Source organism: Pezoporus occidentalis, unplaced genomic scaffold (assembly GCF_034315485.1).
Source record: "Pezoporus occidentalis ecotype Australia unplaced genomic scaffold, CSIRO_AGI_Poc_V1 ctg197, whole genome shotgun sequence".
Lineage (NCBI taxonomy): Eukaryota > Metazoa > Chordata > Aves > Psittaciformes > Psittacidae > Pezoporus > Pezoporus occidentalis.
In genome coordinates, this window is record NW_026913822.1 from 625565 (window position 1) to 652229 (window position 26665).

A 26665-nucleotide genomic window follows, 5' to 3' on the forward strand; every position below is an offset into this window, starting at 1 on the left:
TTACAGACTTGTGGTAGAAAGATATCCTTTTTTAGTACAACTATACCAAAGAGAAGGCTGCGTGGAGACCTCATAGCAGCCTTCCAGTATCTGAAGGGGGCCTAATAGGGATGCTGGGGAGGGACTCTTCATTAGGGACTGTAGTGATAGGACAAGGGGTAATGGGTTAAAACTTAAACAGGGGAAGTTCACGTTAGATGTAAGGAAGAAGTTCTTTACTGTGAGGGTGGTGAGGCACTGGAATGGGCTGCCCAGGGAAGTTGTGGATGCTCCATCCCTGGCAGAGTGTGACAGAGGGTGAATGCTTTCATGGGAGGTGTCCCTGCCCATGGCAGGGAGGTTGGAACTAGATGATCTGAAGGTCTTTTCCAACCCTAACTGTTCTATGATTCTAAACTTTGAAATTACATAATCTTCTTTCCCAGTTTTGAACATTTATGGCTATTTCTAAGCAGTTTGAAATATTTCAAAATAGTATTGCTGTAAAATATATTGTTTTGGGGGTATGGGGTTTTTTTGGTGGGTGGTTTTTTCCTCACTTGTTTAATGAATGCTTAATCATTGACAAGTTGCAATAGAAGTGTTAATATCCTGAAAAAGTAGATTAATACCAGTCTCACAAGGCTTCTCATTCCAGGGGAATATGCTTTAAATTTACCTTTTTAAAAAAAAACACATAATTTCTATTTTCGCTTTATGTAAAGCTTAAATTGATATGATTTATTTGGCTACAGAATCAGTTATTCCAATCTGAAATGCAGAAAGTATTTTACCATGCCTCAACTGTCAATTCATTAATAGCGTGGCAGAATAAGACCTTCAAGTAGTGACAACTCAGGGCAGAATTCCTCTGCTACTTGACAGGTTTGCAGTGCTCTGTTAATCAACAGATGACAAGAAATAGTTCATATTGAATTGCTTTGGATTTTGTAAACTTTTGGCACAATGTCTATGATCTGAATATGGAAACATATCCTAAAATTAAAAGAAAAAAAGAGTATATCATCAATCTTAAAGTACCATGTGCCAGTCCTATTGTTGACAGTGACAGACTTATTTCCTAACCTAAATAATATTCTTAAATAATTTACCATAAAAACGCACATTTATTTAGTGACGTGAAACTGTCTATTTATAACATATTGGTCAGAATAGCTCAGTGTCTGTTTTCCTGTGAAGATCATTACCATTGCCTGTAGAAGATGCCAGAGTACTGGCAGGAAACAATTGCACTTCTCAAAGGATATATTTCTTTCTAAATTCATTTGTTACTGGTTGGCAACTCCCATGAAGCCTAGGAGTTTATAATCCATGGTTAATTTATTCATATTTCTTTATAGCAACTAGGTGTGTTTTTAATACGTCAACCTACGTTTTATTCTTTTATATATTCTAAGTGCCGACACCCTACTGGTTTCACAACATGCTTTGCCTATGAGTTAATTATGTATTGCTTCTTAAAACTTTTCTCTCAGAAGAGCTTTCTCAGTAGAAGATATCTGAATTTTTTTCAAAAGCTTTATGAAACATAATTCATACTAAACATTCCATGCATTGGTTTTGGTATATGGAAAAATTGCAATACGTTAGGGTGGTTGACATTTCTCTTCTGAAGTTTGGCTAATTTGTCCTTTTCATGTCAAATTTAGCAAGATACTTAATCATAATTTCTATGAATTTTATTGCTCCTAAAACAAAGGCCACTGAACCTCTATTCTGAGATCAACTCTAGCATTTTTTATTAATAATTTATGAATTTCTTACCTTCCAGCTCTATAGTTCAGTAGCTGGTTCTAGGAAGTGTGTCATTTCTGTTAACAGTTCAGCCACTTCATTCTTACATTCCCGCAAAAAACTTGAATAATCACCATCTGGTCCCAGTAACTTGTTGCTCTTGATTTTATCGATTTTTCCTGACACCTCAGTCTCTGCCAGTGCTGCTGCTCCTCTATTGTCTAATAAGATTAAGTCTAGGCCATACAACACCTCAACAGTATCAACAAAGAATAATGCTGCAAAGAAATTATTTTCCTTTCTTGAAGTGACTTTTTTAAACTGCCTTTTCTTTTTTTTTCTGTCACAGAACAAATCAGTCTAGTGGACTGAATTTTTTGTCTGGTATACTTACAAATTTTCATATTTGCTTTTATGACTGTTACTACTGCCTGTCTAGCTTTTCCTTTTTATCCCTCTTGATTTTACAAATATGTCCTCCGTATTTATTTACCTAATTTTAATTCAGCGTAGTGTATAGAGCAGTTGCCTGTTTTCTCCCCAATGTTGCTCTTCCCCACTGTTCTCTCAGTTGATTTTTTTTCCCCTTATTTCTTTTTTATCAGATGTTCACTGTTAATTCATCATTCACTTTCCACTTTCGCACTGTATTATTCCTTCTTTAGCCACCCTTGTCTTTCTTTCTTATTATGTATTTCATCTTTATTTTTCTACATTACTTTTACGTGCACTCCAAAGATGAGGATTAAGGGGAAAGTTAAATTAAAAAGGAAGGGAATAAAATAAAAATGGAAGGATTGCACTGATTCTGCTCTTCCAGAAGAATAAGTGCTGTCTGTAAAATGAGACTGCAAGATACAACTTTTTATTTAGATTTATTTCCATTGTTTTGACTTTTTCTTTTTTTTTTTTTTCCTTAAAATACTCAGTTCTGGTTTAGTGTTACAGAAATAATTTTTTTAATTGTTTCCTACAAAGTATGTTGAATTCTAGTCACTACTTGACCATTACTGATGAAAATCAATAATATGCAAAAGGAGTTACTGTTTGGTAAATATAAGAATGTTGTGTGTGGTATTTTGTCAGCTCAGCATTATTGTAGATTGATTTTATTTAATAAATAAGCAATATGGAGTTATATTTGTTCATATTGTCTAGACTTGCTGCTGTTTATAATAACCATCTGGTGGCTGGAGTGCTTTACAAAACAATAGATGAGTAAACCATCACTCTAATTGCAATAGAGGTTACATTTTGAATTCTAGCTATACCAAGTTTTTCATGACAAACTTTTTGCTGACAGCAGAAAATGTAAATTGCTGTTACATAAAAAGTTGCCAATTATTTTGCTTTTCAAACAAAGAGTCAAGCTCTGAAAGTAGTTGGGCAGAATGCCATTAACAGCTGGAGAAATAACAGTTCAAAAATTGATGTATCTTTTTATAAATAATGGCTACATCCCCAAATCGATTTATAAATTAATTGCTGTCTTATTGAAATAAAAAATATCTTCTGTGGATATGATTGATATCATCTGTCTAAGTCCTTGTTCTAGACCCCCCTCCTTCTTGGTTAGTGTATCACAGCTGGGGTTTTAATTTACTGATCATATTAACATGGATTAATAACTAACAATAGCTTCTTGCAATGTATCAACAGTCAACCATTACTGAATGGAACTGGGATTGGTCAAAGTTGCTGCCAAGTTATTTGGGACTGAATCAGATGACCTTCAGGATGCTGCTGGCACACAGGTAATTATCTGGCAAATAATTGCACTTCCCTATTTTTCTTTTTAACTTTGTAATACTCAATACAAATAGATTTTACTGGTGAAATTAAATATTTATTTTTAATATTGATTTTTTAAATAGAGATACTTTTTGTCTAGTCTATTTGATCCATAGAAAGACAGTTTTCAGTTCCAATTTTGAGGTACCTAGTATGTTCCTTCTGTCTGAGACCTGAATATATGTTGATATTGCACTTAGATAGTGCTTTTAACAGAAATTAGTAACCTTTGCAAACCTATACTGCACAGGCAGATATCAGCTGTATAGCACAGAACTTAAAGGATGTTTACTGAAGTGGCAATGAATCTTCAACTGAGGGTATGACAAGTGTAGCTAGAAATAGAAAGTGTTTCCTTAATAGTTTTTAACTAATTTAAATTATTTTAACATTTTAACATTCTCTTGTAAAATGTAACTGCTTAATTGATAAGCAGCAATATTTGGTGCTGAATTGATACTCGTTAAATTCAGAAAATTGTAGGTGGAAAAAAAATTTCTAAATGTTTGCCACTTTGTGAAAACTGGAAAACTTGTATCTTGCAAAAAAGTTTAACATTCCATTCTTAATTCTGAATCCTCCTGGTGATATCTAATATGGTCATATCGCTCATCTTTTAAACTGAAACGTTTCTTTATTTAGAAATTAGAGTGACAGTTTCGAAAGTGTGAGAATTTGTATGTAAAAAATGTTTTTATGGGTATTTTTATGCTTTTTTTTTTCTCAATTTGTTGCTGGCAGTCTTAAACATTTAAGTCTTCATTTCATATATAAAATATTTGTACAGTCTATTTCTAGTCATCTTCCTTAATTTTGCTATGATTAATTCTTTCCCCACCCAAATTATTGTCTTCCAAAATCTTGATGCAATTGCCCAAAAGGTGATGCTGTTGAAAATGTGCCATTCAGTTCTTGTGTCTTCTGTTGCCCACTATCAAATGGACTGTGGGTCCTCATGGACTTTCTGGTCTGTACCAGTATGGTGACTTCTATGTTAAATGGCAGACAATTCAGTATTGTGTGGTGTTTTTTTTTTCCTTACCCTGATAGTTCTGCTGAATGCTTACGCTTGGCCTTCATTAGAAATAAAGTGGTTTGCCCTTTTAAAAAATACGCTCATAGAAAGTCTTAGATTCAAGACGGTTCTTGAATTTTCCCTTCTTGTTGATGTCATCGCTATGAATCAAAGGGAGCAAATAGTACTGCTATGATTTGTAGAAGAAACATTTTCTGTGGCTGTTTCATCTCCTCTGTTATACTGAAACATTTATTTTTTCATTTGATGTCTTTATAGAGTTTTGAAAGAAGTCATGTATATGCTTTCTCTGTCCTTCTCTGTATTTCAGGCATTTCTCATATCATTTATTGTTGCTATTTATTTATTTATTTATTGTTTTTTACTCAATAATTGTCATCATCCTTTCTAATTTGAAAATGGCTCCATTCATTGCCCTTCTACGTGATATGGAAATTCTAATCTAGAAGTGACGTTATGCAAGCCATTAATGATTAGCTCATGGATTTATTATTGAAACCACTCTACCAACAGATCATTTCAACCCATTGCAATCATAAAGTAGAGCTGCTAATCTAGTATCTGTCATAATGACCAGTGTCTCCAACACAGCTTGTGTTTAGGTGACTTCCTTTTTAGCACAGCTTAAGTATGTCTGCTCATGCTTTCCAACTGGATAGGCCAATTCTAGCTGGTCTTATGGCTAATCAAGCTTTGCAGTAACTCGAGCCCTGTCCTTAGGTGATTCTCCATGCTTCTTAAAATTGGATAAATCTCACGAATTAAGGTTCAAGCTGAATGGGTGTCTGATTATTTTGACCTCTTGTTTATGATGGACGTCTTCTGTTTCTACTATTTGCCTTCTGAGATGTGTCAAACAAAACTAAGGACAGTAACAGTAGTAGTTTTTAAAAAGAGTCAGAATCATCAGTTTATAAAGTGGAGTGCCAGAATACTTTAATTGATCCTTTCTTTAACACATGCTAAAGCTTTCACTTATCTGTTACTTCTGTGTAGGCAAAAATATTTTTACCTATTCACAGTGATATTGGGGTCTATTTGATTTTATTTATATAAAAATATATAAAAATTAATGTATTATGTATTATGTATTACATTTAAAGAGAAATGCTGTCTGTTGCGTATGAAGTAAAATAAGTATGCTCTGCTCTCTCTTTGGTGGGAAAAGAGTAACAATGCTTAGGGGACTCATTTACAAGGGAGATGCTCCCCTAACCTAGTTAATGACTGAGTTAGGTGGGAGGGGGTTATGGGAGCATTGTCCCAGAGCCAGCAAGTGGTAGGCAAATTAATTGGTTGGTGGTTAGGGGAAAGTAAAAGACTTTTTAAGACTGGTTAAAAAGGAAATGTATTGTTGTATACTACTCACTGTTGGGTCCACTTGCGCATGTGAATCTAATCCATCCATTCCTATCATCCTCAAAGCAAAAGCGTTCAGGACATTTTTCAGATGAGCAATGTAGATGGTTAATGATATTATTTTATTTCAAAGCTATCAAATATGGAACATTATCAGGAGAAGCCCAATAAAGTTGACCAGTAAGCAGTAATGTAGAAAACTTAATGTTCATCCCTATTTACAGTTCATACCTTTAGAATCTGTGAAGCTTTCCTTACAGGAAGAAAAGGGATCTATAGATAGATTCCTTTCTAGTTTAACTTCTGATTATTTCTTTTTATGTATAGTTGGAGCTGCAAGAATAAAAGTTAAAACATACTTTTCAATTATACTTGAAATAATCTTTTAATAACAAGTCCATTAACACTCAGCTAAATTATAGTACCTGATCTACCCAAGGTTTTAAAAACGTCCTGCGTTCTTGCACAGATATATGCTGATTTGTCAAATATTGGCACTTACTTGTACATTCTTAGATATTGCAGTACCAAATAGGAGTTTCATAGCTATAATACATATATGAAGGCAAGAAAACCATGTGCATTTAATTATTGTTTATTTCACATGTATCTCAACTTTTAATCCTTTCCCTGTCATAAAGGAAAAATTGTTATTGTCTGGCTAAATCAGCCTGTTGAAATTGTTTCGCAGTTTAATCAACTATTTTACCAACTATTATCTCTTCTTTTTAACTCTCTGGCCACTATCTATGTGCATATTATCATATTTGAAAATACTTTATTAACTGTGGTGAGTTGATCCCAGCCAGCAGCTAAGTGTCCGTATAGCTGATCGCTCACTCCCAGCACAATGGGTTGGGAGAGAGAACTTGGAAGAACAAAGGTGAGAAAACTCAACAGGTTCAGAGAAAGACAATTTAATAAGTGAAGCAAAGCTGCATGCACAAACAGCACAACAAGAAATTCATTCAGTGCTTCCCGTCAGCAGACAGATGCCCAGCCGCTTCCTGGAAATCAGGGCTTCATCTCACACAGTGGTTACTTGGCAAGGCAAATGCCATGATCCCAAAAAGTCCATGCTTCCTCCTCCTTTCCCCAGCTTTTACTGATGCACATAACACTCTGTGGAATGGACTATATCATTGTCATTGTGGGTCAGCTGTCCTGGCTGTGCCACCTCCCAGCTCCTTGCAAACCCCTAGCCCAGTTGCTGGGTGGGGAGAGGGGGAAAAAAAAAAAGGCCTTGGTGCTGTACAAGCACCGCTCAGCAGGCACAAAACCAAAGCACAGCACCAGACATTACTCTTCTTGTTTATGTACTCTTCTTTATGCTGATACGTAAGTTAAATACTTTCTGATCACTTATTTTCGGAGAAGTATCTCAGCGACGTGTACATAGTTATAATAATGTTTTGCTGGCTTTTGAGATGTGACCTTCCTTCCACAGTTCGGCAGGACCTCCAAGTGCACTGAATACATTACTGTAGAGAATAATTGCATTCCATTCACTGTAATTGTGAGAAACAGCCAAAGCCTTTTTTGTAACATATGAAGCCGTTCTCCAATATCGCAGTAATTTGGTGTTCTAAGGAGGAGCATCCAGGATTTCCTCTTTTGCTCTGAGGGAAGTTTCACAGAGCACTGGTGCCAGCGCAGGGCAGTAAGTAGTGATTTGGTTGGAATGATGTGAAGTTGTGTGTGCGAGCAGGAGCACTCTGGGAGCTAGAGGAACAGAACTCATGACTGGCAAAGCCAGTGACACCAGGTATAGATCTTAAGAACAGGAAACATAACAACTTACTTAATAACTGAGAGGGGAATGTGTTGATTTACCATAAGTGCATCAGATGAGACATAGTACCAATTTAGAGAAATTATGAAAGTTAAAACCAGTATTTGTTCAAGTAAGAAATGTCATGAAAAACATCCAGACTGGAAATTAGAAGATCATTTCCAACAGATAAACCAGTGTAGCTCGGGAGCAGTTTTCCAGAAAGTGTTTGCACAGTGATATGAGCTTAATTAGTTTTAAGCTGAAACAGGTTAGACAAGTTGTTTACTTCCAGTCATGTGTTCCTGGAGCTGCCCAGCAGCTTCTCAAAGCAGAGTATAAAACCTGAAATTGTTTATATATTGGCTTTAAGGAAACTACTAAAAATTAGTAAGTTTGTTTTCTACTAAAACTGGATAATATATCTAGGCTTTCTAGTAATGTTTGCTGCAAAATACACACAAACTCTCACATTCTTCAGACTCCAGTATTTTTCTTAACATTGTCCAGACTGCATTCTGTCTGAGAACCTACTGGGCTATTTGCAATTGAAACTGCTTTTTAGGAATAGGAAGGTAAAGACTATTCTTGTCAGCCCCAAGATGAGAAGATCCCTTTATGATGTGGAAGCTGATGTTGGACCTACTGTCTCTCTTTTTTTGAAATCCTTTTTGACTTCATTGGGTGAGGACTGTCTATTTTCCTTTTGCAAATAAATTTAATGTAGTGGTGGCATTCGTTCCCCATACTAGAGTTAGGTGATAAAATTACATATTTTGCCACTGATTAAGTTTAATAAAACTGAAATTAAGTAAACAATTCGTGTTTAGAATTTTGAATGATTGCAGAGCAAAATATGCATAGCTTTTGTATATTTTAGTGGATACACAGACACCATCTGTTGAAAATGGTAGCCATATGGTGAACTATTTATAGAAAATGTTTATATTCATTGTGTTGTTGATTATCTAGATATCCAGAAAATGCTCTTTTAAAATCCAGTTTATCAACACATGGAAAAATGTATTACGTGGTTTTGAAATTGAAAAGAATGTCAGCAAACTGTATGTGCTTTGCTGTCTGGAAGATTTTCTTTTTATGCAACTCTACAAAAGCCCAAGTCTGAGAAATAAGTGAAAATACCCCAGATATGAAAAAATAGGAACTTCTGTAACAATTGGCTTCTTAGAAGATATGAATGGTGGAAGAGCAGTTACTGGCATAATGACAAAATAAAGACTGTATCTGCTTGGCAGATGATGCCAGTGTTAGGTCTAGTGTACTTTCCGATGTGTTAGTCAATCTATCTTTGGATCTGCAGATGCTCCTAGACCCTTTGTGTCCAAATTGCTGGATATTGGAAATCCATATTGCTGTTGCAGCTACAGCCATTAACGATGTGGTGGTGAAGAACTGAGATGCCATTAATACTACAGTAATCACCACTGGCTTGGTGAGATTATAATGGATGCCTTTATAAGGCATATGAGAGTGGGCTTTCTAAAATTCATGGGAGGCTGTGAAAGGTAGTATCCCATTGTTCCTGTGTCAAAAGATGCAGGTGAATGGTATTAATCCATTATTGCACGTCTCTTGGCTGATCATAGCATCAAGTTTAAACCCTAATGCTAGATGTACACAAAAAAAAAAAAAAAAAAAAAAGAAAGGAACAAAAGCCACTAATTTTGAGGAAAATATGATTTTGACCTTTCTGGATAAGCAAGGACCCTTTTCCATAAGTGAGTTGGTCAATAATAAGGTATATGACACATCTGTCAGCATAAGGATAATCTCCCATCTGCTTATCCTCTGCTGACATAGCTAATGAAACTGTACTCTGACCTTAAAGGATCTGTCAGAAGTAGGCTTAGTTCCCTGCCTGGTAGTTTTAAAGCACTGGTGGCAGAACATAGATCAGTAAGCAAGAGGGAAGACAGTAGCCTGTATTACATACTGTTTGAATGCCACTTCAGCCACTATTATGTATACAGTTGTAGCATGAATTTCACAAGTTAAGTGAGGCTAAAGGTGAGACTTCCCATATGCAGTATGCTTTAGACTTTCCTAGTTGTTAGCAGTCTCTCTTTCCTACAAACATGTTGATGAATCCTATTAATAAAACAATATTGTCCAACAAAAATCTCCAACAAAAGATGCTAAAAAGGAAGGGACTGCCACATTCCAGTGACCTTACTTATGTGAGCTCCTTTTTAATACTTAGAAGTCCTTTATGATGAAGCCTTTGCCTGCATAGGGTATGGAAATATGTACTCAGCAGCTGTCTTTGAAGTAATAAATATAAAATTGTTTAAATAAGGTTTCATTTTAGTTTGATGCTGTTTCCAATGCTCAAACCTGGCCTCTAGAAAAAGAAAAGAAAAAAAAGTATTGCTGATACATGTTTTGCATTTAAAAGTGCATTAAGCACAGCTTATTGGCTAGAGTGTAGGCTGGTGAGCTAATCCCCATTCTAATAATAATGTCTCATTGTATCTTGGTTTCCCCATTTAAAATTAGGTAACATTTGCCCACATTTATTTCCTTTCATATATTTTGAAAATATATTAAAAAAAATTGGAAAAAATCCTAAAGGAATGCAAATATATTAGTGTTAACAATGCACATATATATATTTATTGTTGAGGTTCACTTTTTTTTTTTTTTAAGGTCTGTATCTTTTCTTCATAACTAGATATTTTTGTATAGTGTAACCACAAATCATTATTTGGAAGTGTGACACTTCAACATTTTATGTCATTATGCAATTAACCTGGTGACTGGCTTCCCTTGACATCACTGACTTTCCTTAAAAATAGATACTTCCTTTCATCTGCAGATAATTTCCCTTCCTTTCAACTTTCTCACATCCTGTTGCTCACTCAGGATTCTTAGTGGAGAAAATCATATTTGTTTTCCTATCTGTTCTTTTCTTCTTCCTTTTTCTGAGCTTTTCTGATCCATGTTTTCTTTTTTAATAGATACATAGTGATCATAAATATGTACAAAACCTGTAAATGTGTATTAATGCATGCAGAGTACTGACTACTCCAACTGTACTCAATGGCTTAGCTATTCATCCTATCTATAGGCTTTTTGACCCCCCTACAAAAGGCTATGGGACACAAGCCAACAAGCTAAAAGTCTCTTTTGCCCCCCAACCCATTGTTTCTTTATTCTGCTTCTTTCAGTTGAGGGATTTTCAGCAAAGTCGTAGTTATGCAGAGTAATTCAATTTCCATACAGGGATCTCAATTTCTTTCCAAGCTGTGAAGAGCTGAGACATGCAAATCCCTTGTAAGGTAGAGGGGGAAGTATTAATATTAGAGTTAAACAGATAGAAAATCTGGTCCTGCAAGTCACCTTTAAGGTTTCTTCTACACTGCAAAATTAGTCTGTAGCAAAGCCAGGAGTAGAACCTAGCTCTTTTGACTAAAATTTTAAGAGGCGAAGGTACCATATAGTAGTTGATATGTGGGAACTGTTTACGTGCACAGCCCTGGGTGGCAATAAAGGGGAGGTGGCTGAATTTTAGTTAACAGTTAATTGCTTAGCTAATTTGAATTACCTTGCAGAAGAGATGGAGAACAACTGTGTACTTTCTTTCATCCTTAAAACAGTTGTTGTTCTACCACAAAGTAAGTACTGGTAAGTAAGGACTGCTGGCTGCTATTGTGTAGATCACAGACCTTTCTACCTGTAATCACTCTCTCAGCGCTACAGCTTTCCCACATGTTACTAGCTTTTTCACATGTCTTTGCTACTGAATTTCCTCTGGCTCAACCTGATTCAATAGCTAATTGCTTAGGAAAGGATGATAAGTCACAGATATCTCATTGCCTTTTCCCCAGGCCCAGCTGTCAAAGTCAAACAGGCCTTGGAAGTTTTAGAATCGTGATACAGTTTTGAAGATTCAGCAGAGCCACATCATTTCCTATTTGCTCTTAGTGGGTCTGTGATGAGTGGCAAGTAGTCAATTTAAAATCTACGTGGACTCTGTGAACTGGGGATTTCTGATGCTGACTGATACTCTGGCCCAGAAAAACTGTTTGTTGTGTTGATTTGTGTTGGTTATTGGTTTGGGTTTTTTTTGTTTTGTTTTTTTCCTCGTAAACTTCCTTCTGAGATCTAACAACAAAATTTAGCCTTTGTAAAGAGTGGGAAACCATTATGCATCCTGCATCATGTAGCAGAGAGTGAATTGTCATTCTAATAGTTGACACTGGAAGATGTCATTGAAGAAAGCTTTTTCATGTTAGTCTTTAGATTGACAGGTTATGACAAAACTGCATTCATGTTGCTTGAATACATCTTTTGTCTAGTTTTACATGCTTTTTGACTTGTCTAGAAAATGACATACTGAGTTTTTCGTTACCCTTAACCAGGTGTGATTTTCTTTATGGAAGATACCTTGGTAGGACTACAGTTGAAGGCGAATAAACCAGTGAAGCTTAGAAAGGCCACGGCCCTTCTTCAGATGGTAGTGATGAATTGAAAGACTCATTAATCAACAGCCAAGTCACAGGTGTGATGGCTTTCCTGCAAACTGCCAACAGACTGTGAAAGTCACATCCAACACATGAAACTGCTAAACTAGACACATCTAGAAACAGTATTGAACTTTTGTCTTTCTATGTTAGTTTAGAAACACAACCCTATCACATTTTCATTGTTGATTGGTTTTGTTGTGGTTTTTTTCTAAGCAAAAGTGTTTGTTTTTGAAGAAATACTAGTCAATTTAGGGAACAAAAGAAAAACATGATACTGTTTTCATCTTTTGGTCATTTTAATACAATAAGAAGTTCATTAAATGGACATGAAGTTTTGATTGCCGTGCTAAGTGTACATAGCATTGTACATTTTTGTACACATGAAGTAAATGCAAAAAAAATTAATACAGGGGTTTTCTGCACATAAATGAGTGGTCATTTTCTTCATGATTTTCCAGTCCTTTCCTCTAGCACAAAAACTATCTGGAACAAAGGTTCAGTTATGCTCTCATGCTGCAACATAGACAGTAATAAAATGTTTAAAATGGAATGTTTTTATCATTTAATCAACCTGAACTGCATTTTTCACCTGTACTGATGGGAAAACCCCATAATAAGAAGCCAAAGAATGAAATCTCCATATGATTTTTCCACATCAATTCTTCCTTCTGTGGTTCCCCTGGAATGAAGGAGAGTCTAGTCAGAGGTCTTATATCTCCCCATTATTTTTTTCCCCCAGATTATCCTTAAATTGATATACTCCCAATAGATAAAAATTAATTTTACTCTGTCAAAGAGCAATGAATATGAATTTGCTTGAGTTTTTGTATTTGCTAATTCCTTGCTTTCCTTTTTCTCATCTTTTTCCAACTATGGGTGCTCAAGATATTAAAAATGATGAGAACAGTGTCCACCTTCATCTGAGATGAGGAATTTCTTCAGTTAAGTAGTCTGATCTTCTGTTTCCCTTTTTAGCACATCTGTCTCAGTTTTTAACTTCATATCTAGAAATTAATTTTAATTTGCAGTCCATTTTCTCTACTGTTTTCACCCTGGATAGCCAGTTGTAAATTTACTTTGGTCTTACCCAATTTAAGTCAATATATGGGTATAATGCCTGCTGGCTGAGCAACACTGTAATGCATGCAAAAGGCAAGGAAGCAATAGTGCTGCATATATTGAAGTAATAAGGTATTATAATAGTGATATATCAAAAGTGATATCTGCTTTGCCTTTACAAGGCTCAGTAAGCAGATACTTGGATATATCTGTCTTTAAGTTATATCTGTAACATTTTATCTGACTACTCAGTGTAGTACTACTGCTTGTTATTGGAGGGCTTGTTAAAGTATATACAGCTGTCATGTCATGTCACCCATTTTAGAAAGAACTGTTGTAATTTCGTTTTAATGGCAGTGTATTTTGAAATAGATTTTCTATTGGGATCAGGAGAATTGTATTTTGTTTCAAGTTTGACCGTAGATTATTGCCTGTATTTTTTAGATTATAGCCCATTAACTTTCTGCTGTTGCTTTAACTCTGTAATTAAACAGCCCTACAAAAAAACACCTTCTAGAATAATAAAAAATGGTCCCTTTTATTGTACTAATAAAGACTGTTACAGCTGAAGTTAAGTACAACCAAACTCTTCCCACTAAAGTGTTAATGAAATTATCGATAAAAAAATATAATGATTTCTTTTGGGATAATTACATGGGTAAAATGGATAAAAACTGAAAGCATTTATGTGATAAATAGTTAAACTTCTCTAAATGGTATATAGAAAATCAAAGGCTTTTTTACTGTCTTTCAAATACAAAAGAAATCTTTAAAAATGCTAAGCTTCTGTTGAAAAGTAAATTTATTTTTTATTTCAATCATATTTTCAACATTGCTTCATTTACTGTTTCATATGGAGTGACTGTCAGATCATACTGTGGAAACAGCATTTAAAGTACTTACTAGTCTCAAAGTTGGTGCATACACAATTTGTTGTTCTCTTGCATAGCTCAGGGAAAAATGGTTGTTGTGTAAGAATTTTTGTACAATATTTTCACAATTTTAGCAATAAGAACCAATAGTATTTGAATAGTAAATACACTAATTTGGAGAAGACATATATGACAGTGACCTTACAGGCATTCTGTTTCAAAAGTAATAAGCCACAGTTTCAAATGTAAGCTGACTTTCCATTAATATAGTAATATGGTTGTTGATTCTTTGCATGCTGATAAACAGATACTGTGATTGCCCCATGTATAGAAATAAATCTAATCTGGTAGATGTTCCTTAATTTATTTCTTTTTTTTTTTTTTAAAAAAAAAGAGATTCTTCTTTAGCATGTCTCTGCTGCACTGAATCATCTGCAATTCACAGAGGGAAAGGTACTTCCCCAGTAGGCCAGGCACAGGTTATTTATTACTTTCATTAAGTCATAGTCAGCACCTTAAACTCATCCAGAGACCAAGGGGCTTTCATGGTGATCACAGAACATCTGATAAGCATATACGCCATTCATTAAGTGAATTGATGCTTAATACAATTGTCATTTTTCTAGTTGTTTCATATTATAGCCACAAGCTGAAACATGTTCGCCAGCTTTCACCTTCCACAACCCCCTACTGTGGTCTCAGAAGCACAAGCTCCCTCTTCACAATAAATCATACATATGACTCGGGCTAATGCAAAGCTCATTTTTTTCAGACCCAGCTCCAAATCTACTCAATGTTAGTTGAAGCATCAACCTATGTTAAGCAAAGACAAGTGAAAGACACATGATTGTATGTCTTTCAAATGTAAATAGCCAGTGCCAACAGCAAATAACTCTCTCTCCTCTTTTTTCTTTCTAATACTCTCCTAAAAATTTCACGTGTGCCTTGAAGATTAGCAATAATAGAATGGCATTCAAAACACAAGACCTCTCCAGCAAAAGCAGAAATTACAGCTACTATCAGACACTGAAAAATTAAGCACACTCTCAAAACTGGATCTATGAGAAATACAGAGAACAGTTTATTCACTTTTGCCAGTCTCTGCAAACAGCCTAACAATGTATCGAGGAGTGAATCTAGGTGACAGGTAACAGCAGCAATTCTCTGGACGCTTGTTCTCCATCTATCATAAAGAGATCGTTGACCTCTGTCTGTCTAAAATTCAACCCAAAATAGTCATAGATCAAGGTGATATATGACATTCAGATATTTTAAAGTTGGGCTCAAAGATCATTCTCCAGCATCATGCCTGAAATAGAATGGTTTAATACTAACTGGTCTGAGTCAACCAGCTTCAGGCAATAGCTTCCTGAGCAAGAAGGATTCAGTGACAGTCAGCTGGCGAAGGGAACTATATTATTTTTCCACCTGGAAAGGTAGGGAGCCTAGAACAACGCTTGTGTGATGTGGCTTTCATAGTTTTTATAGTGTCTTCATTATTGGTAAACATTTCTGGTAGAAAATTAACAAATTCCGAGGTGACTTAACGTGCTTAGGCTTATTTTACAGCAACATAAAGGAGTTGCTCTAATGCTTTTAGAAATAGAGAAATTGTCAAATTTTTGTTTATTTGTACTTAGATCAGTGAGAATTGGGTTTCCTTTGCAGAAACTATGCTTATTATACCATGATCTTTTACTTTTTCCATCAATTTATTCTAATTGTTTTTGCAAAGGTTTGGCCAGACCTATTTAAAAAGAAAATAAACATTTCTTCTTTCAAAAGAAAGCAATCTTACTACTCCTTGCACCTCTAAGAATTATCAGAAAACTCACATGTATTCCTGCTGGCCTTGATAAATTGCTACATTTTTAGGCTTTCAGTTTAAGGTCTTTTGACCTTCAGTCATTTGGGGGTAGCTAATGTGTATCATCTACTGAAATTGAGTGATATATTTTTTTCCTCCTGCAGAATATAGTATTGCACTATAGTACAATCCCCGTTGCTTAGTTCTCAGCTGTTTTATTTTTTATTTCAGCTTCTTGTATTTAATTAGATTATATTAACAAATTTTCCTTTTATTTGTTGTGCAGCTAATTCTGCCAAAAATGATCCCTGAAAGTGCTGAAATTGTATTTCCAAACCATTTACCACTATATTGAGTCATTTCATATGAAAATACCTAAAATCATTCTAACTAGTATTCTCAGTGACTTTGTCTTCTTGGTCTGATTCTTTTGGATAATCTGTATCCTTCTTTAAATCTGGATTTGCTATGATAGCTCTAGAAACGTATGTGTATTCTAGAGGTCTGTTCATACAATTTTAAGTAGAATGGTTTTCCCTTGACTTTTTTAGATATATCACTGTAGGTTCATCTTTTTCATCTTTTCAACGTAATCAGTCTATTCTATGTAGTTTATAGGTGAGTATTTGGTCTTCCAGAAATATGAATAATTCCATTATGATTCTGTAGTATCTTTAATGTCAGGACAGGGGGTAAGGTTGAATGTCTCCCTTTTTCTTCTCTGATTATATGTAGAGATTTGTTGAATACGGAGGGATAGCTGCTTCATTTTCCAGTTCTGTTTTTTATATTACTCCAGAATTTTACATTGCCTACTCTACAGCTCCTACCAATCCTAAATGTATTTTTCTTCTTTTTGTTTTAGCAGTCTCATTTACAATGATTAGGAGAGAGGCCTTTTCATAATGGCCTTTTCATGACATTTTCTACATGACATTTTCTACTGTGTTTTTTTAACTTTGTCAAATTTAGTTTTCTTTTTTTAATCTGTCTTTGCTTCCACATGCAGAATTTTCCTACATGGGAATTAATGAGTAATTAGTCTTTTTATTCCAACTAAAACAGAAAGCTGAAACACCTTATTCATACCCTTAATCTAATGAGTTCACTCTCTGAATTCAGTACAATAACTGGAATTTAACATGTTAGACTAGACTGCATGTTTGCAGTTCTGAGGCTTTAGAAGGAGACTACTCGGAATTAGTGTTTCTTTGGCCTTGTGCTTGCCTTGTGGCTGCATGCTGTGGTCTGCAAACAACCATTTGCCTGCCCCACAGAACGTGGTCAGTATCTTTTCCACACAAATACGCTGAAAGTACAGGCTATAGAAATTTTAATTAAAAGTTGAATGATAGCTTTTACGGGGGCCTACTAGGTACTCTGACAGCGCAGTACTCTTCTGATCTGTAAAATAAGACAGTAGTGAACTATTCCATTAAACTATCCATTAAATCTAGTTAGTCACAAGAGCAGATTTGAGATATTTTTTTTTCTCATTTTATTCAGTTATGATTTATTGGAAATTTTTGAATGTCTCTAACATCACTACATTATATGTTCATATAAGTACAAATGTGTGTCCATGCAACTTAGTGTGTTAACGATTTCAGAACAATAAAGTATTTAAGTGAAATTTACTCTGAGGGAGCAAAATAGAATTTAAAGCAGCAGTGCTTTATATCTCAAGGAATATATTTTGAAGTGCTTATTTTAATCTGAAGAAAATATTCTTTTGACTTTTATTTTAGGAAAAATATGTAGTAACATACATTTAATCCTTTGGTCATTATATCATCTATCTTTTTGTAATGCTAATTGTTAGAACAAATGAAAAATGGAGCTTAAACAGCATACTATCTCCTCACACTGGGCTAAGAATTAGCAAAGTCATCATTTCACAATGTTGGCCTCAAATATTCCTGTGGTTAATGTAATAAAGAAATTAGAATGAGTTTTTCCTACTGCCCTGAAATAGGAAAAAGGATAAAGAAAGGAAGATAATTTTTCTGTTGCTTAAAATACTTTCCTCATAGCTTATTGATATGACAAGTAATAAGACAAACATGTAGAACAGGCTTTGATATAACTTAATTAATTTTAGAAGAGCTAGAGTATTGTAGGGAGTGTGCACCCTTTGAACTGAGTAGTTTCGATTTTTTTAATGGCATTTTCTCAGCATCCAATAATAGCATAAGAATAAAACTTTGTATCTTCTGAAGCAGACATATCAAGTTCTTGGCGGCATCTTATATCTGTGAAAACTAAAGATATGCTTTAACTCTCTCCTGTTCAGGATCTACATCAAGGTCTTTTGCATGCTTATTTTTCTCTATAGTTTTAAATGCGTGGGAGAATTTGATCAATGTCCTTTTTATATTCAAAATGAGCCAGCTTCTGTCTTGAAAGTGTCTTATTGTCATGATGTCACCACATCTCAAGATTTGTGACCTTTTGCTCCATATGGATTCATGGTAGACGTCGTTGTGTTTTTGCAGATTAGATTGCTTTTGTCCCCCCGCTAGGGGGTATCAAAGCCTTTTGGACTAAAGTTTTACATACTGGTAGGTTAGTAAATAAATAAATAGGTGGAATAAAAATAGTATTCTAATAGTACCCAACAGCAATTGAAAGCACCCAACACAGAACAAACCTAAAGTTTATGTGTAATAAGGACCGCCAGATGTCGCAAAGGCATCACTGGTGAAGTGTTTTTTTATCCAAAATGTGGCACTTATATGAGGAATAGTAGTATTGTGCTTGACAGTTGCAGAGGCCATAACAGGTCAGTGAAATGTCCTTCAAACATTTGATTTTTACATTTGAGAATAGGCAAAGATGAAAAGATAAACACATATCTGACATTGACGTTACTACCATTTAGACAACTGATGCAATTGCCTTAGTGGGATCAATCAGACCTTTATTACCTTGGAAACCACATAAAAGATTTAGGTTTGATTTTTTTTCTTATAAATGTAAAGGTTCTGAACATCATCAAACCACAAACTTCTAAATGTAAAATTATTATATGTGTATAGTTTTATTTTTCCTTGCTCTTTTATAAGTTGACTACTGTAAAAAAAAAAATTAAAAAGAATAACAAGTAGTCTTGAAGGATTTGAACTGAGTTGAACAGTATGCTTAAATTGGCAGTTTAACAAGTAGAACTTGGAAACAAGTATTCGATGATTGATTTTTTATTGAGACAGAATGAGAATGATAGTGGATAAAGTGATTTTCCTTATTGAGAGAAAATATAGTGTTTTTCAACATGTCTTCAGTATGAATGGAAGCCCTGTCAAAAAACGTGAGCAACACATAATATCTTTTAAAAGGTAAATTAACATAAGTATATCACTTAGTTTATGGATCAAATTTTACACGTGTCAGTTTTATTCATAATGTCATAAAGTTTATGTTGTAAAGACAGTGTTATTACCTTTGTTATGTCCTGGAAAAGCTTAATATTAACTGAGTTCATTGTAGAATTTAAAGTATATTCAGCTGAAGAAATGCCACTGCAGAAAATTAAGTCCAAAATATGTATTCATGTGCAGATCTTAGTCAAATCCTTAGTAATTTTAAGTTCTCGAAATACATTATTCAACAAGTAACCTGCTGTACACTTATGTTTAATGGGCGCTGCCTGAATACACGGAAGCTGTCAAGATAAAATATGGACCATGCATCATTCTAATTCAATTATGATTATTCTTAAAAAATGAAATAAATGTGTGTCTGTGTGTGCTTGTGTTGTACATGGAAATGTGCAATCTTTATTGGTAAGTTTGGATTTGAATGTTTTGCATGATTCTTGCTAATTTCTCCGTTTCTCAGGTATGTGTTTATACACCACATAAACACACAACATATAAATACATGAATTATTTATTCAGACGTTGAAGATGTTCATAATGTTAATTGAATTTGCTGATATGTGAATATGAATGTGTGTACTTAACATACATTTTTGCCTCTCCCTGTTACACATTAAAAATAATATGGTGATATGGTTATGCATATGCCTATTTGCATAATTGATATTAAAAAGGTTAAACAGGCCCTGGACTTTCCTCTGGCTTCAAGTAAAATGCTTGTTGAGAACTGATGTGTGGAAGGAACCATGTCTTTATCTCTGATTATGATTTCAGTGACATTTGTCTTTTATAATTGTGATGTCAGCAGAGTTCTTAATGTAATAGGCAGTACCTAACTTAACAGACACAGTTGCGTAATATTCCACAGATATCAAATTCTTTAACTCTAACTTTGAAGTCTTTGAGTGACAATTGAGGGAGTTTTGGTCATGGGGTTTTAAACTGAGATAGATTTATATATGTATGTGTTTGTGTACACTGCTTATAAGCTACATGCATATGGAATACTTTGAATTTTGTTCTAAGACTTTATGTACATTTAACCTTTAATTTAACTAGCAGGTTTTAAGTTTTCCATAAAAAATAGATGAGCTTTGAACTCACTGAATGTTATTGGTGTAACACAATCAATCACTTCTAAAGGTTAATGGTGTTAAAAACAATGAGAACATATGTCTTATTTTTAATACTGTTATATTAGTAAAATTATTTAGCATAGGTAAAGAATTTGCATACTGTTATTTGCTTTAAATCAGGATTTACAGTTTTTGAAAAGCAGATTATAGGTTTTATTATCAAAGTTAAAGGTCAGGAAATACAAATAAGTATTTATATAAACTTTTCCACAGTGAAGAAGATAATTGCTGATATGGTAGCTATGGCACCTTTCTAGAGTTAAGTTGATCTGGAATGTATCATCATTTTTTGAAATGTTTTTACATTTCTCTATCCTATTCTGCTATCTTTTAATAAAATATGACTTACATAGGTGTTATCCTAATTACATCATACATGCAATTCCTCAATGAAATAAAAAGTCAATACATGAATGACAGCATGGGGGGGGGGGGCGCACAGGGCACAGGATTTAAGATGGTAAAAACCTGCTGTGGTAACAAAGACTGAATCCATCCCTATGTTGCATAGCTTCCTGATCATATCTTTAAACCTGATAGTAAAAAAGAATATTTATTTGTTGCCAAACTATTGTGGGATTTATTTCTGAACTCAGTCCCAATTATCAAGAAAATTACATCCTCTTTATCTCACAGAAGGGTGTACTGCATCATAGCATATTTAGTTACTTGGTACTATAATATTGTTACCTTGCTTGAAACACATGGTCCCTCTTGATATACAAGAAAAAACTGAATCCATTTCAATAAATTAATAGGGATGAGAATCCCAATCCATCGTTCTTTTCAGAGGTTCACATACATTGTAATGAAATGCATTAGGAGTTTTCTTCACTTGAAATCCAAATGAGACCCATTTTGGCGCACACCCTTGACAGTCTCTTTTATAAGCACTGCTGTCTCCTGCTCATGTGTGGGCTTAGTAAAATGCTTCCTTTGTAAGATGCACAGAGACAATACAATGCCATGAAAGACGAAGGTGTCAAAACACAAAGTTAGAGGCAATCTAATCAATGCCTCCTGATTTAGCCTTTGAAGGCTCTCTTCATTAAAACTCTTTAATTGTGAGGCTTATCTTGAGGTAGAGCTGTTACTTAATATTTTTCAGTGTCGTTCTCCGGACAGTCATTTGTACCTTTTAAACGTAATTTCAATATTCTTTGTTTAGTAAATTGGATGCCTTGTTAGCAATAGTGGTGGTATGAATGACTTGCATTCAAGTGATTGAAGGTAATAGTGTATAAATGCTTGGTTCTCTCCCCCTGAAGTTTAATGTACTTTATTTCTATGTATATGTCATTACAAAATATATGGTTTTCATTATAGGTCTTTTTGTGTTTATGTATAGGAATGCAGATTAGAATATTTTAAAATTATGTATAGAAAGACTTGTAGCTGAATCTTTTTGAACTTGTGAAAATTTTCAGATTCAGCACAAATGTAAATTCTGTGTAAGTGGTGAAAAATGTAATCTCAGATTATATTACTCTAAATAAATCCCGAAAAAGAGTAAGTTAAAAAAAGATGGCACGTAGGCCTTATCTTCACAAATTATCATAAAGAAGGTAGTGGTTTCTAGAAAGTAACTTTTTGGAATCAGTTGAAAACAAAGTGCGTCTGAAAGCATATAATTCTAAAATGCTTTTAAAACATATACTTTCCACCTGAAAAGTGCCAACATAAAAATAATGAAAGCCTAAAATACAAGTCATCATTTTTTTGTGAACAGGATGACATATTCTGATTTTTAAAAGGATGCATAGATGTAGTTTCTCTGCGTCTGTGTGTGTGTATGAATGGTGAATTGTGCTGTGCTGTAGTAGTACCACATGCATATGTCTGTAATGAATGTATGTGCTATATCAGTAAATGCATTTTCATATTGCAGTCTTTGCTCGTAGTCTTATTAAAATTTTGAAATGTATTGGAAAAAAAACATTGTGCATTTTTACAGTCTCTTATAAAACTTGTATCTATTTAATGTCTGGAATATCAGGAAAGTTAAAACTATCTTTTTTCCCTTGTAAAAAAAAGAAAATTATAACAATTTTTCCATGTAAAAAAAAAAAAAAAAATTAAGACTATAGAATTGATTTGAAAATGGAAAAAGAATTGAGGCAACTTTGACCTGATTTTTAAATGACTAGTGTAGTGAGTACAGCTGCTCTAGCTTAGTAATTATTTGTGATAGGTTGTTTTTGAGCCCCATATGTATAGGAGCTCCAGGCCCAACTACCTCATTTGCTGGCACACAAACAGATTCTTCCAGGTGCTGAAAATTAAATTTTAATATATTATTTAAATATTAAGAGAATTACAGTTTCAGTAATTTTACTGCTACAGCTGGAGTGCAGAGTGTGCCCGTACACTGTAGAGATTGTTGCATCGTCTACCAGAATGAATATTCCCATTGGCTTTAAATACTTCCAAGGAAGTAAATGTCTGATGTAAAGATAAAAACATAATTTTTTTTATACACTGTATTTTTAAAATATTGCATGGATCTTGACCTATTTATAGACTAAGATTTTAAAATATTATATTGCCGTTTATATAAATTCACATTATAAAATGGAAAAATGTTTAAGAACTAGCAGGGAAAAACTTAGCTACCCCTGTGCTGTGGACTTGAGTAAGGTGACAGTTCCAAAAAGATGTTAAGCAGATGGTTAACCTAAAACACAGATTTAATCACATTGATACCAAGCTAATATGTTTTGTGGATTGAAGTTCAGGCATGTAACTTTAGTACATTTAATCGCATGAAAAATATGTGTTGCTGAATTAGGCATCTCAACCCTCTTTCAGGATTTAAGAGAAATATTGGGACCTAACTGACTGGCTTACACCAATTTTTTACCCTAAGATTTGGCAGGTTATCGTAAAAAGGTAAAGGAAGTTTTTAGATAAATTGTAGGAAGGTGTAATTGCGCTGAACTGAAAATACTGTACAGCGAAATACATTTTTAATTCTAAGAATTTTCTGTGATGTCCATCCCTTCTGATTCATCAGTTAAGCATACTTTTAACAGTTATTGAGATGAGCAACAATATCCAAGTTCAAATCCAAGGTATGGAATACTCTTCTTAGTTTTTTTTTCCCTATTTTGAAATACTGTAACTGAAAGTGTACTCTGAAAAAAAAATATTTCTATCCTACCCAGGTTAGCAGATAGCACGCTTATCACTAGGATGGTACCTCCTGTAGTTCTGCAGTCTTCTAATAAATATTGCAATCCAGAATCTTTTTTAATATGACATCAAAGAATTCATTAATTAACTTACTGATTTTTCATTATGCATCAGGAGAAATCAGTAGCTCGTTGGAAAAACTTCAGGCTAGCACAATATTCTGTTTTATCAAGTGAACATTTATTTTCACTTTTTAAAACCTGTCGTATTTAAAAGGGCGTTAAACAGGACTGTGTTGTCAGCAATCTGCACTCAGTGTTATTTAATTTCTTTCTTAACTGTGTGAATTCTGAAAGGTTGTTCAGGTGAAATTAATTCAGTTACGGATTTAAGTTCTCCACTGATTACTCTTTGTAAGGGGAAATTTCATTTGTTTTGATTATAGTCCTGAATATTGATTGGGATTCATTTTAATAGTGAATGGATCTTTTATTCCATTGTAACAAGATCATCGCTGCAGATCTTGTCCAAAGTCCATTTCACTAAATGCATTAATCTTTGGATTAGGTGATTATTCTGAAAAGAGGATAGGCTGTGCAGGCTTAGTACAAGGTCGTGCTTAAGGCAAAAGTTATAACAATTTTTAAAGCACATTCTAATCTTCACAAAATCATTTTGGAAAGAAGTAAATGGTAGTGCTTTTGTCTTAATTATATAATTGTATTTCACAATGTTCACAGTTCCTATTACACTAATATCTTCTACTATTTTTAATAGTTATGGAATTTCTTCAGCTGGAATGCTCAAGATGGAACTGTTTTAGAACAAAACATCAAAGTAAAATTAAAGAAATTAAGTCCACAAAACAGAATCATCACCACGTGTCTCATAAGGTTTTACTGTTTATAAATCTAAATTTCTCCCTTACCCAGTGCCTTACGTTTTTGTTCAAAGCATCCAGTCCTGTGCTGCATACGTGCTGGTTTTATTTTGATTTTTATTATGGTTTAAGTATTTTTGTATCTGCTAAATTAAAACATACTTTTGCCTTATGAATAGCCTTATTTAAGCATCCACATATTTTTTGGAGGTTACACAGTGATTTCACTGATACAGAATCAGTCCCTAATTTTCCATTCTATCTGAAATACCTGTCAAGTATAACAAAATATTGCTGTTAATAGTTAGCATAATGTATTTTTGAAAAGTTATTTGGACTGCTGTAAGGTATTTCTTCCCCTACTGAGAAATTCATTTTCTTGTAAAGAAGGAGTATGTGATTCAGGCTTGCAAAACACATATGCAGTCTTATATTAATGAAATAACTTATGACTTCATGTTCCTTTTCCAATCCAGTCTCATGTGCTAAGAATGTTTGTGGTGGATTTTGATTCATGACAAGATAAATATACTTGGTTTCAAAATTAGTTTGTTAAGGATTGTGATGGTGTGTTTATAACAAGGCTTGAGGGGATGTGGAACCCACTGCATTACCTGGTGGGATGTGTGCTCCAGTCCTGTGATACATAAGTTCACACATCTCTCCCGTCAACACTAGGATGCCTCCAGCCTAGCGATGGCTCTGATTGTTATCCAATCAGGTGGCTATACCCTGCAATTTGATGAACACTACTAACAAAGACAAAATAAATTACATTTTCTCTTCTACATTGTTAACTATTATTAATATTTACATTGACCAGAAACTAGTTGCCTTGCTAGGTTCTCTCTGATATGGGATACTTGGAAAGTTAGCCACATCAGCTGTTGCTTCACGCTGCCTGATGTTGTGCAAAATATCTTTTTTTTTTCTGAGATTAAGCAACCTTTATCTTATTAAAAATACAGAATGTATAATTAAATATACGATCAACAGGCTAGGTGATTCTATGTATAGAAGTATAAAAAGATTGGCCATGATAGAGAGTATTATGCTAGAGATGTCTAAATCAAGCACTACTTTATTAAATTGAAAGTGACTTATAATGTCATTTATGTCTCTTTTTAAAGCAATAAAATAAAAAATAGCTATGTTGGAAATCTGTCATAGGAACTGAAAATGCATTATCTGAAGCAAATCCAGAGTAATTTTGTAATCTCACCATTAGAAGACAACAAACTGTTAAAGCAGAATTCTTTGCTCTTCAATAGACTTTCACAGCAGCCTGGGACTTTGTTTTCTCTTGATTTAATAGGGGACATTCCCAGACTGAAAGTGAGGATCTAATGAAGTGAATTGACAAAATTTGAGTAAGACCATGTTTTTCTTTTAGGTGAGAAAGTATTATTGATTTTTTTTTCTTATGTTAACATTTGATGTATTATTAAAATTTTCTTTTTCACTGTAGTTCATCTTTAAAATGGATTAAATTCCTTACAGGTAAAATAAGCAGAGGAAGAATTACAATTCAGAAAATAGAGAAAGGGGTTTTTTGCTTGCTTTCTCTTCACAATAAGCAGCATCTTGAGAGCATAAATCCATATGTAAGACTTAAAGAATTAAGAGAGGAAGCGGTTTTTAGAATTTTTCTTCACACTGTGATTGGTCTGTGTGATTAGGACCCTGAGATTTCATAGAACTATCATCCCCTTGTAACAACTGCAGGTATATGGTAGATTTTAAGTGAGGTACTTAAAACATAACCTCATTTCTCAGGAAATTGTCAAATTTTAGCATTCTGAGTTATCCTGAATGCTCAGATATAAAGGATTGACCCCTCAAGATGGAACAAGTCTAATTGGAAGTAGCATAAAAGATGATAGTATCAATGGATTTCAGTGTAGTATAATTATATGCTGAAGCAGAACCTGAAAGTCTATTACTGCACATTGACACACAGTATCTTAAAAGGCAAAGTCAGGAAGCTAATTTCCAGGGAAAATAACAGTAGACAGGTTAATATAAAATATGTATTTTAATTACAAATCATTGTAGCCTAATGATCAGAAGCCCTTTTTCTTTTTTTTCTTTTCCTTTTTTTTTTGTTATGTATTCTTATTCTTTCCTTGTATTGCAAATGAGACTAAAGTAAGAGCTAAAATCCCAGCATTCTCACATTGTAAGGGCTTGCAAAACTTATGTTCAACATCTCTCCTTTTTTCAT

General features: G+C 34.1%; 1 protein-coding gene across 3 annotated transcripts in view; it reads left to right on the top strand.

Annotated features, from left to right (window-relative positions):
• KIAA0825 (KIAA0825 ortholog) overlaps positions 1 to 26665 on the top strand; it is a 247886-nt gene that overhangs the window by 127660 nt on the left and 93561 nt on the right. For all 3 annotated transcript variants that reach the window (XM_062617491.1, XM_062617492.1, XM_062617490.1), the window contains one exon: positions 3394 to 3488. In XM_062617491.1, the coding sequence (XP_062473475.1) occupies positions 3394 to 3488 (95 nt within the window). The remainder of the gene's footprint in view (positions 1 to 3393; positions 3489 to 26665) is intronic.